The sequence below is a fragment of the Eptatretus burgeri genome, chromosome 7, assembly GCF_056783735.1.
Source record: "Eptatretus burgeri isolate ZD-2024b chromosome 7, Ebu_testis_v1, whole genome shotgun sequence".
In the NCBI taxonomy this organism is placed as follows: domain Eukaryota; kingdom Metazoa; phylum Chordata; class Myxini; order Myxiniformes; family Myxinidae; genus Eptatretus; species Eptatretus burgeri.
The window spans coordinates 1462449-1479149 of NC_140967.1; the positions used below are offsets into that span (position 1 = coordinate 1462449).

The 16701-nt window shown below is 44.9% G+C and overlaps 2 protein-coding genes across 15 annotated transcripts in view; both read left to right on the plus strand.

The window, feature by feature from the left end:
- The window catches only part of KIAA0586 (KIAA0586 ortholog), a 389421-nt gene that overhangs the window by 208616 nt on the left and 164104 nt on the right, over nucleotides 1-16701 (plus strand). For all 14 annotated transcript variants that reach the window (XR_015059775.1, XR_015059776.1, XR_015059777.1 and 11 more), the window contains one exon: nucleotides 10839-11040. Coding sequence is in view for 11 of the 14 variants with exons in the window: in XM_085887220.1 (XP_085743346.1) it covers nucleotides 10839-11040 (202 nt within the window). In the remaining 3 variants the exon portion in view is untranslated. The remainder of the gene's footprint in view (nucleotides 1-10838; nucleotides 11041-16701) is intronic.
- Nucleotides 13402-14259, plus strand: LOC147022545 (uncharacterized). The gene is made up of 2 exons (XM_085887226.1): nucleotides 13402-13445; nucleotides 13590-14259. Exons 1-2 carry the CDS (start codon nucleotides 13420-13422, stop codon nucleotides 14257-14259), a joined length of 696 nt encoding a protein of 231 aa, XP_085743352.1. The 5' UTR covers nucleotides 13402-13419.

The following is a 16701-nucleotide window of genomic DNA, read 5'->3' on the forward strand; positions in this document are numbered from 1 at the left end:
CGGAAAAAGCAACATGACGGGCACCTGACGGGAAGTTGATACCATAGGTGGGGGAAAAAGAGGAACGAATGACGGTAGTTTCACCAGAAAGGGATTGATGGTGGACGGTGAGTGCCCTGTAGAAACCTGGGGGTGGTATAAAGCACAGAAAGAGCAGAGGGTGCAAGACCAGAAAGGAGGTGAGGAAAGACAGAGTCCACTGACCTCTCTGTGCTGGGAAAAGTGATAGGCCTGTAGAAATTAATGTGGGTGCTGCCACTTCAACAATTTTGTAAGCGATCCCAATGAGCTGTTTGAAGGTCACAGCTTCGCTGGTGGAGGCCAGGATGAGTTGAGCATTGTTGGGTAAATGCTGCAAGAATAGCTGTTTCAAAATGTTATCTGCCAACTTCGCATCACCCAAAAGCTGCCTCATCTTCCAAAGAAACTACGACGGTTTCCTGTGTCCCCCCAGCTCTTCTGAGATGCGCAGCTGGTGTCAGTGTTTCTGCTCAGATGTAAGTCGATGAAAAATGGGGTTTCTGGGACTCCCATTCAAATGAATGGGGAAAAATGGAAAAACTTTCTGACTCAACCCCCAAAAGCCCAAAATAGGAGACTGATTTTCTCCCCAACTATCCCCTTCCCTCCCATACAAGCAAATGTAAAATAGGAGACTGATTTTCATCCCACCTATCCCCTTCCCTCCCATACAAGCAAATGTAAAATAGGAGATTGATTTTCATCCCACCTATCCCCTTCCCTCCCATACAAGCAAATGTAAAATAGGAGACTGATTTTTTTTCCCCACCTATCCCCTTCCCTCCCATACAAGCAAATGAAAAATTGAGATGATGAAAGATTGAAACTGACTGAGTGAAGCACTTCTTCCCCCCAACATAATCACAGTCCTTTTATATTTTCATTCCACTCAAAGAGCGAACCAACAAATATTTGCCCATGTTCTACTTCAGGGAATAACTTAATTTTCTTATAACATTCATTTCCATCGAGTATATTCAAAAAGAATAACATGGAACTTGGTTCTTGGTATAAGTGTTTTTGTTGAGCAGAAATGAAATGATAAACTTCTCTGAATGCTCTTGTTTGACCACCTCCTGAGCCACATATCATTTTGAGATTGTAGTAAATTGTTTTTCCATTGTTCAATTGATAACAATCAAAGTGTTCAGTCCATTCAAGGATATGCATTTTTTTTATTTACATCCTCCAACTTATTTGTAATAAAATTTATCCGCTTATTTGTTTTATCTACTTTTACCCCGGTTATTTATTTAATAAGATTTATTTGATATTTCTCCCATTCTTCATGTTTCCCATTTAAATACCAAGGCTGATTACATCTCCACTCTTTGGTTTGGTTATTGCTTGGTTCTATCATTTATAAATCAGTAAAAAGACAGCAGTAACCTGTTAAAATTCCCAACCCAATATCTTAACACTTACACTCATAACCATAAGGGAGACTATTGATTCCATTCTCTAAAATATATCTTTTATCATTAAAAGCTCCTAATGCTTTCTTATTTATCTCTTCTGTATATAATTGATGTTTATAACTTCTTATTGTATTCATTTTTCTGTACTCTTCCTTCTTTAAGGTTAAACAGTTGTAATAATGCTTAAAGTTTATTGTTTCCTTGATTATATTTTTCTTTATTCCCTTTCGCTTCTTATCACACCTTTCAATGTTATTATTATCAATATACGTAAAAGCATAAGACTTTGATCTCAATCCTATAAATCCACTCATGACCTTCCCACACAATTCATCTTTAAACTTACCAATAACCTTTTTATTATTTGATGAAAACAACACATCACCTGACTTATAATTACTTGTATCATACATATCAATATTATCAATCATATCCTCATATACATCACTTGTCTTAATTTCTAATATAAAACTATCTGTATCCATATATAACAATGACACATTATCCTTGTACTTTGATTTTAAATTATTATAGTAATAGTCATACATCAACGACTTTGACAAGTCAAGAATTGATGTTCCTATATAAATCAGTTTATCCATTTCAAAACTCTCTTTTTTCAAATGAATAGCACAAAAGTTCTCTGAAAACACCTCCGCTCACTCAAAACTTGGTCTATTAATTAATTTTGAAGTCTGTTTCGAAGATGTAGCAAGTCTTATGTTTTGTCGATTCCTAACATTTTCCATCGTCTTTCCAAATACAGCATTATTGATTAATTTATAAAAGTCCTTCTCAAAATCTGTTTTTGCTTCTGTTCTCCTTTTTGTATTAAAACACTTCAAGAATAGCTGTTTCAAAATGTGATCTGCCAACTTCACATCACCCAAAAGGCCCAAAGACTGAGCTTCATCATGGGAGATTGAAATAATCTTGAAGGCCTTGGTTTTCACAGTATCAAGCAGAGCAAGATGTGAGGCAGGGGAAACAGTCCTGAGGGGGGAGCAGTACTCCATCAATCTGCGGATGAAGGCCTTGTAGGTGGATAGGAGTTCCAGTGTGCCAAGGAAGGACTTTGTACGATGGAGGATGCCCGTTCAGTGGCTGGCTTTGGAGGTCAACTTTGAAATGTGGTTTGCCCAAGAGAGATCATGGCTCATCGTAAGACCCAGGAGTTTGAATGACTACACCTCCTTCAGAGGATCGTTAAGAAAGTCGATAGGAGGGTTTTCCAGACGGTCCTTTTGGAGAAAGATAGTGAGAGTGTGATATTTGTCAGGATTGATAGACATATTCCAAGTGTTTGACCATCTTGTGATTTTGTCAAGGTTTGTGTTAGTAATTTCTCCTCTACATTCTCTACTCACTTAGAACCCAGGAAGATGAAACTTTCCACCATTTCCACATGATTGTCCCACAATCTGAACATGTCGATCTTCTCAGCTGAAAAGATTTTTGTCTTTTTTAAAGTTAAAATCAAAATCAGCTTTTTAGATTATCTGGAATTGGAATTCCAGATCAGGTATTGTCATCATACACTGTCCGTTCATCCGTCCATCTGTCTCCTATTTTGACTTCTCCGGCCAAACCGCTGGGCCAATTCGGCTGAGATTTGGCAGCAATGTTCCGCTTTTGACTGTTAACGGGGATTACAACGCTCGTTCCAGTCATATGACTTTTTTGTCGGTCAAAATGGCGGACTTGGTAAATTCCTTCAAAAATCTTCTCTGGACCCACCAGTCGGAATGCCACCAAAATTGGGTTACAACATTAGGCCAGGGTGGGGATGTTAAATTGTGCAGGTCATGCCGATCCGGAAGTGTGTGAAATTGGCGGACTTAAAACATGATTGGGAAAATTGCAGAAATTCCTTCAAAAATCTTCTTTCCAGACCCACCAGTCAGAATGCTGTCAAATTTGGGTAACAGCATTAGGCCAGGGCCCAGAGAAGCTCCAGGTGCAGTCATCCTATTTTTCACTTTCCTTCTTTACTGTCTTCAGCAGTTTCACCAAGTGTTCTTTACTTTCTGCCAACAGAGTGGTATTGTCAGCATTCATTAGGTGGTTGATCCATCTTCCTCCAATCCTACTTCCAGCCTCCATGTCATCCAAGTTTGATTTTCTCATGATGTACTCTCCATCCAGATTGAATAAGTGAGGGGAGAGAACGCACACCTGTCTGACCCTTTTTCCAATTCCAAACCATTCTGTCTTTCCATACTCTGTTCTTATTGTAGCTTCTTGTTTAGTGTACTGGCTTCTTATGAGACATAATCCTCATCAATTCATGATCAACACAATTGAAAGCTTCCCTTGCTTTTTCCATGATCCACCTCAGACTTACGATTTGATCTCTTGTACCTCTTCCTCTTCTGAAATCTGCTTGCTCACCGGGTATTTCTCACTTAATTTTTCTCACTCTCACTTCAACGGGTGCGGAGCCTGTTGAGGGCTGTCCATTGCTTACGTGGAAGTGTGAAACCTGGTGGAGCAATGGTTGGATCATGTACAATATGTTTTTTAGGAGTTGTGGCAGCCTCCCAGCTGGACCTCCACAAGTTGGCTTCACTTTGATGGGCTCCAGTGAGTAGTTCGGCATGGTTCCATGGTGGTTTTTGGGACTTGAGGTGGCAGTACGGATGTTAAACAAAGATGTGTTGGGCTGGAATCTTGGGAGTCAAAATGCAGCTGAAGTATCGGGATGACTTCTCATTGCTGGCAGAGCAATGTTGGAGAGGATAGGAAGCAACTCAGTCTTTGTTGACTTCTGTTCTGTTCTTGCGTATGACAGCATGGCTGCCAGGTAGCTATCATTTTGTTGGGGCGCGAATGTGCTGCTGATGCTGTGCCCCTCTAACAGCACACTGGTACTCATTTTTCCGACCTTGGAAAGGCGACAGACTGAGTCAACCCCACCTAGTGTTAATTCAGCAGCAAACGGGGCTCAAACTAAGGACCCGAAGATCCCAAACCAGTCAACCTTGCTACAAAGCCAACACCAGGTTTATGTTTTGTTGACTTGAGAATTCGAGACACTGTTCTCATTGTGGCTTTTAACTGATCAACGATGACCTTAGTTTGAGCACTCGCTGACCGGACTGGCATGCAATACACTGCAGTTGAGTGAGTAAAGGTGAGAATTGCCGTGCATAAGGTGTTCGCGCCGGCTCCCCACGACATTCCGGCCAGCTTCTGAACGAGGTTTACCCGTCTCCTGACCTTCTCCTTGCATCTTTGCAGTTGTTCTTTATAGGTCAGGGTCTGGTCAAATGTAACCCCAAAGTATTTAGTGTAATGGACATTTTCAACTTGCATACCGCAGAATGTCACATCTAGGATTGGCAGAAGGGATAAAGAAAAAGACCTGCGGCAAACAACAGCAGGATCACTGGGGTGGGTGAGAGTAATTCTGTTGGTGAAGAGTTCCTGGAGATCTGCGTCACAAACCACCTCGCAATAAGGAACACTTGGTTTGAAAAGGAAGAAATCCATCTGGACATATGGATGCTCCATGCTACGAAGAGGTGCCACATGATTGCTTATGTTGTGATGCATGCCAGTCGGCGAATGTTCTGCATTGATGGACAGGTCATCAGAAGAGAAAACTGTTGGTAAGACCACCAATTGGTATGAGTCAATGTGCCATTGAAGACTTTTCACGAATGACCCAAGAGTGGGAGTGAGTACATCAGTCACATTTGCAGTTCATCAGCTAACAGCCAAGATTGAGAAGAAGCCTACCGAGAAGACTTGGTACAACTAAAGGAAATGGCAAACAATTCTGAGAGTTCTGCAGAGCATAATTAGGACACCTTGAAGGCATGCATTGATTGCAGCAGCAGAACATGCAATAGGCCATGCAAGGAAAAATCAACCAGATTGGTTCCTGGGTTGCACTGACCTCCCAACACCCTTAATTGATCCGAAGAACAATGCACACAAACAAATGTGGCAAACAAACAGTAAATTTTAAAGATCCTCAAAGTCCCGAGTGAATATGGAAAATAAGTGATTGATGAGATGCCATTGCAACCAATCCACTGGGAATGTGACGGCCCCTCTACTTCTGAGGAGTTTGATTTTGCTCTAAGTAAACTTTTCAGCTTTCTAAAGAGAGGCAAAGCAGGTGGAAAGATAGGGATCCTCCATGAACTGATCATATATGGAGGAGCTTAGCTGGGGGACAGGCTGCTTGAGCTGATGGAGGAGGTGTGGGAATAACAGAAGGTAAGGTTGTTAGTGACTGGCAAGACACGGATTGTTCATATCCCGAGGAATGGTGACCTTCAGATATGTGATAACTGGAGTGGCATCAACCTTCTTGATGTCATAGGTAAAGTCTTTGCCAGAATCTTACAGGAACTATGCTGCAGACCATCACAGAGAATATCCTGTCAGAATTCCAGATGGCCGTGGGTGTGTTAACATGATTTTTGTGGCCCGTCACCTGGTGGAGATAGCCAAAGAGCATAAATAATCCCTGTTCATACTGTTTGTGGATTTGAAGATGGCCGACGAAGCAGGGCTCAGTGGCATGTGCTGGAGAAGTATGGTGCATATTATCAAATCCTTCTATTGAGGGCTATGTTGTGTGAGAGCTGCTATCAAGTTGTGAACTACAGCTCTCGACAGTGTTGAAGTGAGAAATGGTCCGAGACATGGATGTACCCTCACCCCAACCTTATTCAACATCTGTATCGGTTCCTCGGTTGGTTGCCACCTGGAGCGAGTGACAACCCCAAGCCGGAGTGAATGTGAGGTTTAATCATGGTAAGAAACTTGTCTGAGATCGTGCAGCAAAGGCTTGGCTGAATGAAGTGAGAATAATGGAATCCCAGTTTGAGGATGATGCACCAGTGTATGCAACTCCACAAGACATCTTTTAGCAAGCAGCAGGAGTGTTTGGCTTGTCAGCGAGAGATTAGGAATGACGTTGAACACTGACAACACAAAAGTGTTGGTTGCAGGACAACATACAGAAGGTGAAGATGTTGCACCGGTACAATTGCAAGGCGACTCAATCGAAATTGTTGAGATTTCATGCACACGATTTTGGAAGCAACATCACAAATGACTCTGAGCTGAGAAAGGATATGTTGTGCTGCATCGCTCAAGTTACAAGAGCCTTTGGAAGTTTGAGAAAGCCCATTCTTCAGAGTTGCAATGTGCAATCTGCCATTAGCAACCAACCAGGCAGTGTTCCATAGTGTGGTCCGAGCATTCCTGCTTTATGGGGTTGAGACATGGACCATCAAAGCAAACCTGTGAGGTGCCCGGAATCTTTCCATAATGGCTGCATTCGGGCCATCCTCGGAGTGACCACGTACACATGTCTTCTTACTAACTCGCTGCTGTCTCTGGCTTGGACGAGTCAACGTCTGACTCATATGACACATCGTCCACGTTGGCTTGCTCACCAAGGCATCATGTGGCCAAAGCTGATGAAGAAACCTTCTCTTCTACAGCTCTCCAAACCGCTGTTGTTTGTACAACTGGATAAGAAGAGGCCGAGCAAGCCATGGCACAAAGAATAGATGGCGAGATGTCATTGCATCTGAATTACGGGTCTTTGGGATCATAGATGGGTGCTATGAGCTTTCACTGGAAAGAGTGAAATGGCTGCAACCATGCACTGAGGGAGTTACAGGAACCGTGGAACGGCGTCATTGCGAAAATGAATGTCCGGCTAACCGGGCTGGTAGAACTGGTAACTACCTCCACCCTGTGACAGCTCGGTTTCCACCACAAAGTAGATCTCACACGGCACAGTCGTTTGTGAAACTGCCCATCTAGCAACCTAGTCATCCCTGTCATTATGTGGAGAGTGGAGGGCATTCTCCCGAGGACATCCCCAGCACAGCAACAGGTGGCTTTATCATTCAAGGTGTGTGTGTGTGTATTTAGCATGAGTGTGTGTGTGTGTGTGTGTGTGTGTGTGTTTTGGTTGTGAAATCCATCCAAAGCACGTGTTTCATCTGAAATGTCGAAGCTTGCCCATGTCGTATGTTGTTTGTGTTTGACATCATTTCAAGCCTTTTGCCAACATGCATCATGCCACCGTTTAATGTGACCTCTAACTGACTCACATACATTGATGCAATGAGGAGAAAATACATCAAAAGCGTTTGTGTTGCTGTTGCAAGTGAGCTGCTCGCTTGGACGATCGCCATTGGGTACAGAATTTTATTTCCATTCACGCCTCGAAGGACAGAAAACAGCATTCACACACAGACCTTCGCACTCAAACCTCCACCCACTCGCAGTCTATCATCAGGAGGCATGAGTGCACTCGGTGTGTAGGCGAGCTCACAGCTCCACTTTTTCTTTTCCACCATGGATTCTCATAACTCACAGTGGCTACTCTATTACTACCTGTACAAAAAAAGGATTTGTGCACAGCATTGTGGCTACAACCACACTGTACAATTACATCATGACTACAACCACACTTCTCGAGTGTATATGTATCTTCAATTGTTCTTTCTTTCCACGTGACCCAGTATCCATTCTCACCTTTAACCGCACATTTGAACAGGGAATATCACATGTATTTTTTGTGTGTGTAGTCATTGTACTTTGGGAAAGTAAACAGCATTGAAGCTTTCTGTGGCATGTTTGTTGGCTGCTCTACCCTTCGTTAATGATTCCATGTGCGGTGTATCTTGGTCCAAGGATCACTGCACCCTTCTCTTTGGTTCTGTTCACGTGCTGCCCCCTTTCCTACCCTCTCATCACCTCTGTGTGTGGTCTCCTGTTTCTGACAATACAAGCACAGCACAGTAACATTTTACCAGACAATAGGCTGATGGCAGCCAAATGGTCTTCCAATCCAGTGCGTCATCTTCAGGCTGTATGTTTCTTGTTATCATTACATCATTCCTTGCATCATTGCTCGGTCCAAAATCCCATCGTGTGAAAATATACATATCTTTGTGTCATAAAATTACAAACAAATTCGTGTGAAAATGCTCTCTCATGCACAGATTTATCCCCTCTCGTCTTCAGTTGTCCTACCCCAACTCCCGCCCCTGGTACACTGAAGCTTGTGGTGAGGCCGTTGTCCTGAAACAACTTGTGTTCGCCTCATGGAAGGCAAATCCAACTTAAGGCAATCTCAGTTCCTTCCACGAAGCTCGAAACTAGTGTGTATCTACCCTCAGGAAAACTAGAAAACACCATCTTTCCCATCTTAAGTCTGAACTCCCAAACCTGTCTCCCTCCTCCAAATCCTGGTGGCATCAAGTTAGGGTGGTATTTCTGGTGTATGTTTCCCCTCCATCCCCTCTCTTACCTCAAATGACTGCACAGCTGACACTGCACGTGAAAAGGCTGAATGCCTAAACTCCGTGTTTCCTTTGAAATCTTGTGTCCCAAATCCATCGCTTTCTGTACCCACCTTACCCAGTCGCATCCACTTGTCCCTGGACTCTGTGTCCTTTTCTCCTGACAAGGTGGAGAGCTTGCTGTCAAACCTCGACTCAGATTCTGCAACCGGTCCAGACGGCATCAGCCCACGTGTCCTAAAAACCTGCTCCTCTGATCTTGCTCACCCTCTCTCTCTGTTCACCCTCTCATTTGCTCAAGGTCATCTGCCATCTGCTTGGAAATCAGCAAACATTACTGCCCTGCATAAAAAGGTGCAAAAACAGATCTCTGCAACTGCAGACCAATCAGCCTTCTCCCAATCATCAGCAAGGTTATGGAATCCATCATCGCTTCAGACATTAAATCCTTCCTCTTCTCCAATGGCTTGATTTCCGATCATCAATTTGAATTCAGACCAGGTCACTCTACACTGGATATGCTGCTTCTGCTTTCCCAACAATGGATGGAGGTCCTTAATGCCGGACATGAAATCAGGCCCATATCCCTCAACATATCGTGAGCTTTCGATATGGTCTGGCTTCCCACACCTATTACAAAACTCTCTTCCTATGGTATCCAAGGCCATCTCCACTCATGGTTCGCAAACTACCTCTCCTGTCGCAGTCAACGTGTGGCCCTTAATGGAGTTCTTTCATCCCCTCTTCCTGTCCAGGCTGGAGTTCCTCAAGGTAGCATTCTGGGTCCTGTTCTTTTTCTGGTTTTCATCAATGATCTCTCCAACTCTGGAAAATCCTGTTTATCTCTTTGCTGATGACTCCACCCTCTGTCACACCATCTGTCATTCCTCAGATCGGCAAGCAGCAGCTTCTTCACTCTCTGCAGATCTGAATAAAATCACAAGCTGGTCCACCACATGGAACATGTCTTTCAATCCGGACAAATATCATACTCAAACTATGATGTCTCTCCGAATGGACCGTTTGGAACCCCCCCCCTCCCCAATTTACTTTCTCAACAATACCCTTGAAGAAGTCCTTTCATTCAAGCTTTTGGGTGTCATTATCTGCCACGATCTTTCCTGGGAAGCCACATTTCCAAGCTGATTTCCAAAGCCAGTCATCGACTGGACATCCTCCGTCATGCGAAATCCTTCCTCGGCCCACCCGAACTCCTGATCACATACAAAGCTTTAGTCCGCAGCCTGATGGAGTACTGCTCTCCCCTCTGGGCTGGCGCTCCTGCCCCCCACCTTTTTTGGCTTCACACTGTGTAAACCTAGGTATTTAGGATCATTGGTATCTCCCGTGGTGAGGCTGTCTTTTGGTCTTTTACTCTCTCACCGCAGGCAGGTCGGTGGTCTTTCTGTCTTCTTACATCTCCTCTCCGGCTTCGCACCCCCTGCTCTGTCTGTGCAGGGTACTCAAGGTACGCCAGCAACCCCCTTCTGGTGAACCAACCAAAATCAAGAATCACTGCTCACCTTCATTCCTTCATTCCTCTTTTTTTCCTGCCTTTGGAACAAACTTCCACACTCTCTTCAATCCCACTTATCCCTCCAGGTCTTCAAAAGAGCTGTTCACCACCGTCTCTTACCTTCTCCCTTCCAAAACCATGATCTTTTCTACCTCTGTTAACCCACCTCAAAACAACCTTGTTCAAATTTCCTGCTTTCCTTCCTGAAAGTCCTTGTAGTGTCCATCTTGTTTACCCCGTGTACCCCACCCCATCCCTCTCCATTCCACAGATCTCCTCATGTCTCTGTTCCTCACTGTTGTGTGCTTCCCTCTCCCTCCCCTCTTGTCTCCTGCTTCCTTTGTTATATATTCTGTGTGTTCGCTCTCCTACGAGCCTCGATAATGTATCCAAAAAAAGAAGGCTGTTGGTGAGCAGTGTTAACCACTTACACATGTGCAATCCCACAGCATTAGCATTTGTCTGTTATGACGTCATCTTTGCTCGGAAGGAGAAGTTTGAGTACTTGCAGATAATATTGAGGATGCTTGGTGAGATCTCACATTCATCCTGCAAACTTGGTAAAAATCATGTTTGTCTTTCTCTTTCTGTTGCTCACAGAGCTAAAGATTCTCCAGTTGTGGCCAACTTCAGCAACCACAGATCAGCCAGCACACTGCGAGACACCGCCAACATCATGGAGTGTGTTTCCGAAATGGCAGAGACAAGGGAGAAAGTGACGGGCAGTCCGTTTGCGCTCCACTCCAAACAGCTGCTGAACGAGCTCGGAAGGGTGACGCAAGACTTACAAAGCCTTTTGAAGGTACTGCTTTCTTTTTATGTCATCGTTTATTGGGGTTCCTGGATCACAATGTGGCTCACTTGCATCAACAACTTTGCTTTATGGATGCAATTCAAACAAGATGTGGGCATTTACCAAGGCAAAGCTTAGCCGGAGTATTTCGATCATAGTAGATCTGAGAATGAATGATCTATGCGAAAGTAGATCTGCATGCAGACAGACAGACAGACAGACACACACCGATCCGATTACGATTGGCTGGCTTGCCAATCGGTAATTGGTGAGGGTAATTAATAAAAGTTGTGATGGTGTTCAACTTGGTTAAATTGTCATTTTCTTGAACATTATATCTTCAACTGAAAGAATCACCGTTTGTTGTGCTTTTCATTTGAGGATATTGTGAGTCGGTGTCCTCTGCTGTGTACATTGTGCAGCGTACTTGTGGCCAGTGAACCAGAAGGCAAGGATTTCGAATTTCGTTACGGTATCGACTCACAATCACTGCTGTTTTTCATGAAATGGTGATGTTTTTAACATTCATCAGCAAATGTTTGTGAATCTTAATAACATCACCAGATCCGCAGGTCTGTGAGTTAAAACCATTAAGTTATCGATCCCTCCAAATCAGTGTGCACTCATGAGTGCACTGCCTGACCGATGAAGCGCCAAGATGTTCGATGAAGGGGACATGATTTTTTTTTCCAAGATTCCCATTCCACCATTCCACCTTGTGACATTGCGCTCGACCAGCGGGTTACTACGTTTCCTTCCCTCCTCCTTTTTACTCTCAGTCATCCTGGCTCTTCCTTGAGCCTCCATCTTGTGTATAAAATTTACAACTCAATTACAACTGGTAAATGTGTGTGACACTTGCTGTGAATGAAATAGAAAAGGGCGACAATGTGTGCTGTGTTTCGCTGCCGCAGGATCATTCTGTGGTCAGAAGGAGATGACGCTTTCACTCCCCTTCAAATGGGAACACCTATTTTACATCTTGTATAATATCGATCCCCGTGGACTATTATTCCATGGAGTGACACTGAGGATAAGCTCTCAATGTCTATGAACCACTCCAATGGCTCAGTATCTCAAACAGCCTCTGACGGTTGAGCCTCGCACCGGCCTTCTCGTGGTGGTGTTCTCACTATCGGGTGTCGAGGTGAAAGGGGAATCACTGGTGCCTGAAAAACCAGTTGCTTCGATAACATGTGGTCATTAGCCTTGGGAGGCAGCTCAAACACTACAAATACAACTATTATTATTATTATTATTATTATTATTATTATTATTATTATTATTATTACCACATGCGCGAGAATCAAAAAGTGGGTTAAGCAATTGGTTCACTTCTGTCTGTCCGACCGTCCGTCCGTTCAAAAAAGGTCGTTGATGATTGGGGAACAAGTTGATTTGAATTGAATGTTAGATTTTAAACATGAATCGAAAAACGAACCTGTAGTTCAGCAGTACATTGGCGATGAATTCGTCCCGACCGTGCATGATCAGAGGAGTGAGATTGTTTTTTTTTGTTGTTTTTTTTTACTCTGCCTGCTTGTCTGGCAGTAGTCCGGGAGCGGAGAGGGTTAACCCTGCATTGTTGTATTAAGTTTTTTTTACTGTTGATTTTGGTAGCCAAGGGTCTCTATTTTCAGAGACTGCTTGATGACATGTTGTCACCCTTGAGCAATTTGAGAAATTCAAGATGGCATCCAAGATGGCCGCCATTACCTATACATGACCATAACTCCCTAACTATTCACCCAAGGAAGGTGATTTTTGTCTCTATACCTAGGTTTTAGGGGTCAAGCTATCCATTAGAACTAAGTATTATGTTAATATCATATTACATAATGGTAATTTCCAAGATGGCTGCCAAGATGGCCACCGTAACACAAATACTGGCATATCTCCTTAACTATTTACTCCAAATTAGTCGTGAAGGTGTCTATCACTGGGTATTTTGGAGACACATCTTTCTGTATCAGATCAAAGTTCATATACTGATGATGTTGTGGTGAATTAACGTGAATTGAGGGACATGACGCGGGATCACATGTTGTGCGTCTCGCGTATAAGGGGATGTCTCTGCGGCACGAGTGATTGTCCCCGGGGCATTGCTATTGACATTGGCTGTCCACTTGATGCTCGTTAACTGAAGGTGCTCATTGACTGGTGAGAATGGAGATTATATCGAACTCCGTGCTTACGCGGATTTAGTCTGCAATGGTTAACTGCACATGTATACGTTACTGCTTATGTACTCCTAGCTGAACCTGTATTTCCTGGTGTGCCCACAGAAGCGGCTCCAATCAAATGGAATAAAGCCTAAACTCTGAAGGTTCATCTCTCGCTCTCATTTCAATTTATTCCATTTGATTTTCTCGGCTCTCTCAACCAAAGATGGACAAGATCTACAAACCAGAGAGGTTCGACGCAGACCCGAACGCGACTGACGCAGAAATGAAATGGTCACATTGGTTCTGTTCCTTCTCACACTATCTGACCATCATCGCGGAGGGAGCTGACAAATTTGCCGCTCTCGTGAATCATGTCTCGCCCGGCGTGTACAGGCTCTTCTCGGGGTGCGACACTTACGAAGCAGCGATCGAGGTGCTGCAAGCGCTCTACGTGAAGCCCAAGAACGAGGTGTACATACGACATCTTCTCAACACACGCAAGCAAGCAGCCGGGGAGACAATCAATCAGTTCCTGCAAGCTCTGAATCAGCTGGGAAAAGACTGCAGCTTCCGGGCGGTAAGCGCCGAGGAACACCGAAAGGAAGCGACCCGGGAGGCATTCATCCAAGGACTCAGATCAGCCCACATACGGCAACGCTTACTAGAGAAAGCGCAACCCACTCTTGACAAGGTAGTCGATCAGGCTCGAGCGATGGATACGGCTCAGCAGCAATCTGAGTCATTTGGGACACCGATGCTGCTCATGAACGCTGCTACGGTGGGAACTCAAGGAACCCCACTGGCACAGACACAGCCAGACATAGGGGATGGAGAAACACCCGAGGTGCCGGATACCCAGACCTCGTCAAACTCCTCAGCAACTGCTCCGGTTGGTAAATGCTTCTTTTGTGGGTACAAAAGGCATCCTCGTCAAAAATGTCCCGCCAGAGATGCCACATGCATGAATTGCGACAAGAAAGGGCATTATGCCAGGGTATGTAAATCTACTCTAAGGAGAAATAAACCCACTTCTGCGGCTCTCTACTCGCAAAATATAATCTGACTCTCAACTACGAGAAATGCGTATTCTCGGCAAGGTCAATTGACCTTCTCGGCTACACAATAGCCGACGGCACAATTAAGCCTGATCCTGAGCGATTGCGCCCGCTCCGTGAGCTTCCACCACCTCAGGACTTGCAAACAATGCGCCGGGTGATTGGGATGTTCGCTTACTATGTAAGATGGATTTCGCAATACTCCGAGAAAATACATCCCCTAGTGCATTGCAAAAACTTTCCACCAGATGCCGCTGTCGTAAGAGCTTTCCACAATCTCAAGGATGATATCAGTAAGTCCGTGGTTTTATCGATCAACAGCTCGGTGCCCTTCGTGGTGGAAACCGACGCTTCAAATCACGCCATAGCTGCTACACTTAATCAGTCTGGGCGGCCGGTCGCGTTCTTCTCGAGAACTCTCTCTAGAAGCGAGCAGAGACACTCGGCAATAGAGAAGGAAGCGTACGCCATCGTTGAGGCGCTGCGGAAATGGAGACATTATTTACTGGGAAACCACTTCACGCTCGTTACGGACCAACGATCCGTGGCTTTCATGTTTGATGGGAAAAATAACGGGAAAATTAAGAATGAAAAAATTATGAGATGGCGGATAGACCTAGCTTGCTACAGATACGACATTGTTTACCGGCCCGGGAAAGAAAACCCTGCTGCAGATACCTTCTCCCGGGTCTACAGTTCGGCAACAATCAGTCAGGCTTTGCAAGACCTCCATGTGTCTCTGTGCCACCCAGGGGTAACCAGGATGGCACATTTCGTACGCAGACAAAATCTTCCCTATTCTGTTGAAGATATTAAACAAATGAATGCTTCATGCCCTGTTTGTGCTGAACTAAAACCCAGATTCTATGGCGCGGCTTCTGGCAGACTGATCAAGGCTACTTCCCCCTTCGAGAGACTAAACATCGACTTCAAAGGGCCCCTACCGACCGAAACAGACAACAGATACATATTCACCGTTGTTGATGAATATTCAAGGTTCCCTTTCGCGTTTCCGTGCTCGGATATGACCTCGGGCACTGTCGTAAAATGTCTCTCTGACCTCTTCGCTATGTTTGGGAGACCTTCGTACATACATTCAGACAGAGGGCCGTGTTTCATGTCGGCCGGGCTAAAACAATTCCTATTAGAGCACGGCATAGCAACTAGTCGAACGACGGGTTACAACCCACAGGGAAACGGGCAGGTGGAACGGTATAATGGAGTAATTTGGAAAGCCGTAACTCTGGCGCTGAAATCGAGAGGACTGGGCCCCGAGCGATGGGAGGTTACTCTTCCTGACGCTCTGAATTCCATACGCTCTTTGCTCTGCACGTCCACAAATGCCACTCCTCACGAACGTATGTTTACTCACCAACGACGTTATGTTGACGGTCAAACGGTGCCCAACTGGCTGACCCACCCCGGTACAGTGTTCATGAAACGCCCGGTACGACAAAGCAAGTATGAACCGCTGGTGGAGGGGGTCGAACTCATTGACACTAATCCAGAGTATGCTCATGTCAGGCTCCCGGATGGCAGGGAGACCACTGTGTCGGTTCGCCATCTGGCTCCCTCAGGTACTCCTCCCGCCGGTACACCACCTTCTGGCACTCCTCCTTCTGACATTTCCCGCAGAGGAACTCCGCCAGGCGACGGGGCTGCCGCGTTCCACCCGAGAGCGATCGAGGAGTCATCCCCGGCACAAGTCGAGGCTCACCAAGAGGATCGGGAGTCTCCCTCAAGTGAAACTGCCGTTTACTCCCGGAGAGGTCGACGAATAAGGCCCCCTCGACGACTCAATCTGTAAAGGGGATTATCGGCATTCTCGCTGCTCATGCTCCTATATGCCCATTATATCATATATCGATGCTCATTACCATGCTCCTACAACTCAAAATAATCACTGCTTGGCATGTATGCTTCTGTAGATCTATTAGTCCGCGTTGCTTGAAATGTATACTCCTATAGTGCTAAAGCAATCATGGTGTGTAAGATGGGCCCCTAGTTACATTTTAAAGGTGGGGAGAATGTGGTGAATTAACGTGAATTGAGGGACATGACGCGGGATCACATGTTGTGCGTCTCGCGTATAAGGGGATGTCTCTACGGCACGAGTGATTGTCCCTGGGGCATTGCTATTGACATCGGCTGTCCACTTGATGCTCGTTAACTGAAGGTGCTCATTGACTGGTGAGAATGGAGATTATATCGAACTCCGTGCTTACGCGGATTTAGTCTGCAATGGTTAACTGCACATGTATACGTTACTGCTTATGTACTCCTAGCTGAACCTGTATTTCCTGGTGTGCCCACAGAAGCGGCTCCAATCAAATGGAATAAAGCCTAAACTCTGAAGGTTCATCTCTCGCTCTCATTTCAGATGTCATCTAGAAATCCAAGATGGCTGCCAGTTTAGAAGCACTGTTATATCTTCTATACTATTCAATCTT

What these genes read in the sequence shown, in the direction of transcription:
- LOC147022545 (XM_085887226.1), top strand. Translation starts at nt 13,420, where the DNA reads ATGGACAAGATCTACAAACCAGAGAG. An exon ending in AAGATCTACAAACCAGAGAG is followed by an intron (nt 13,446 to 13,589) that starts GTTCGACGCAGA and finishes CGGCGTGTACAG; the next exon opens with GCTCTTCTCGGGGTGCGACA.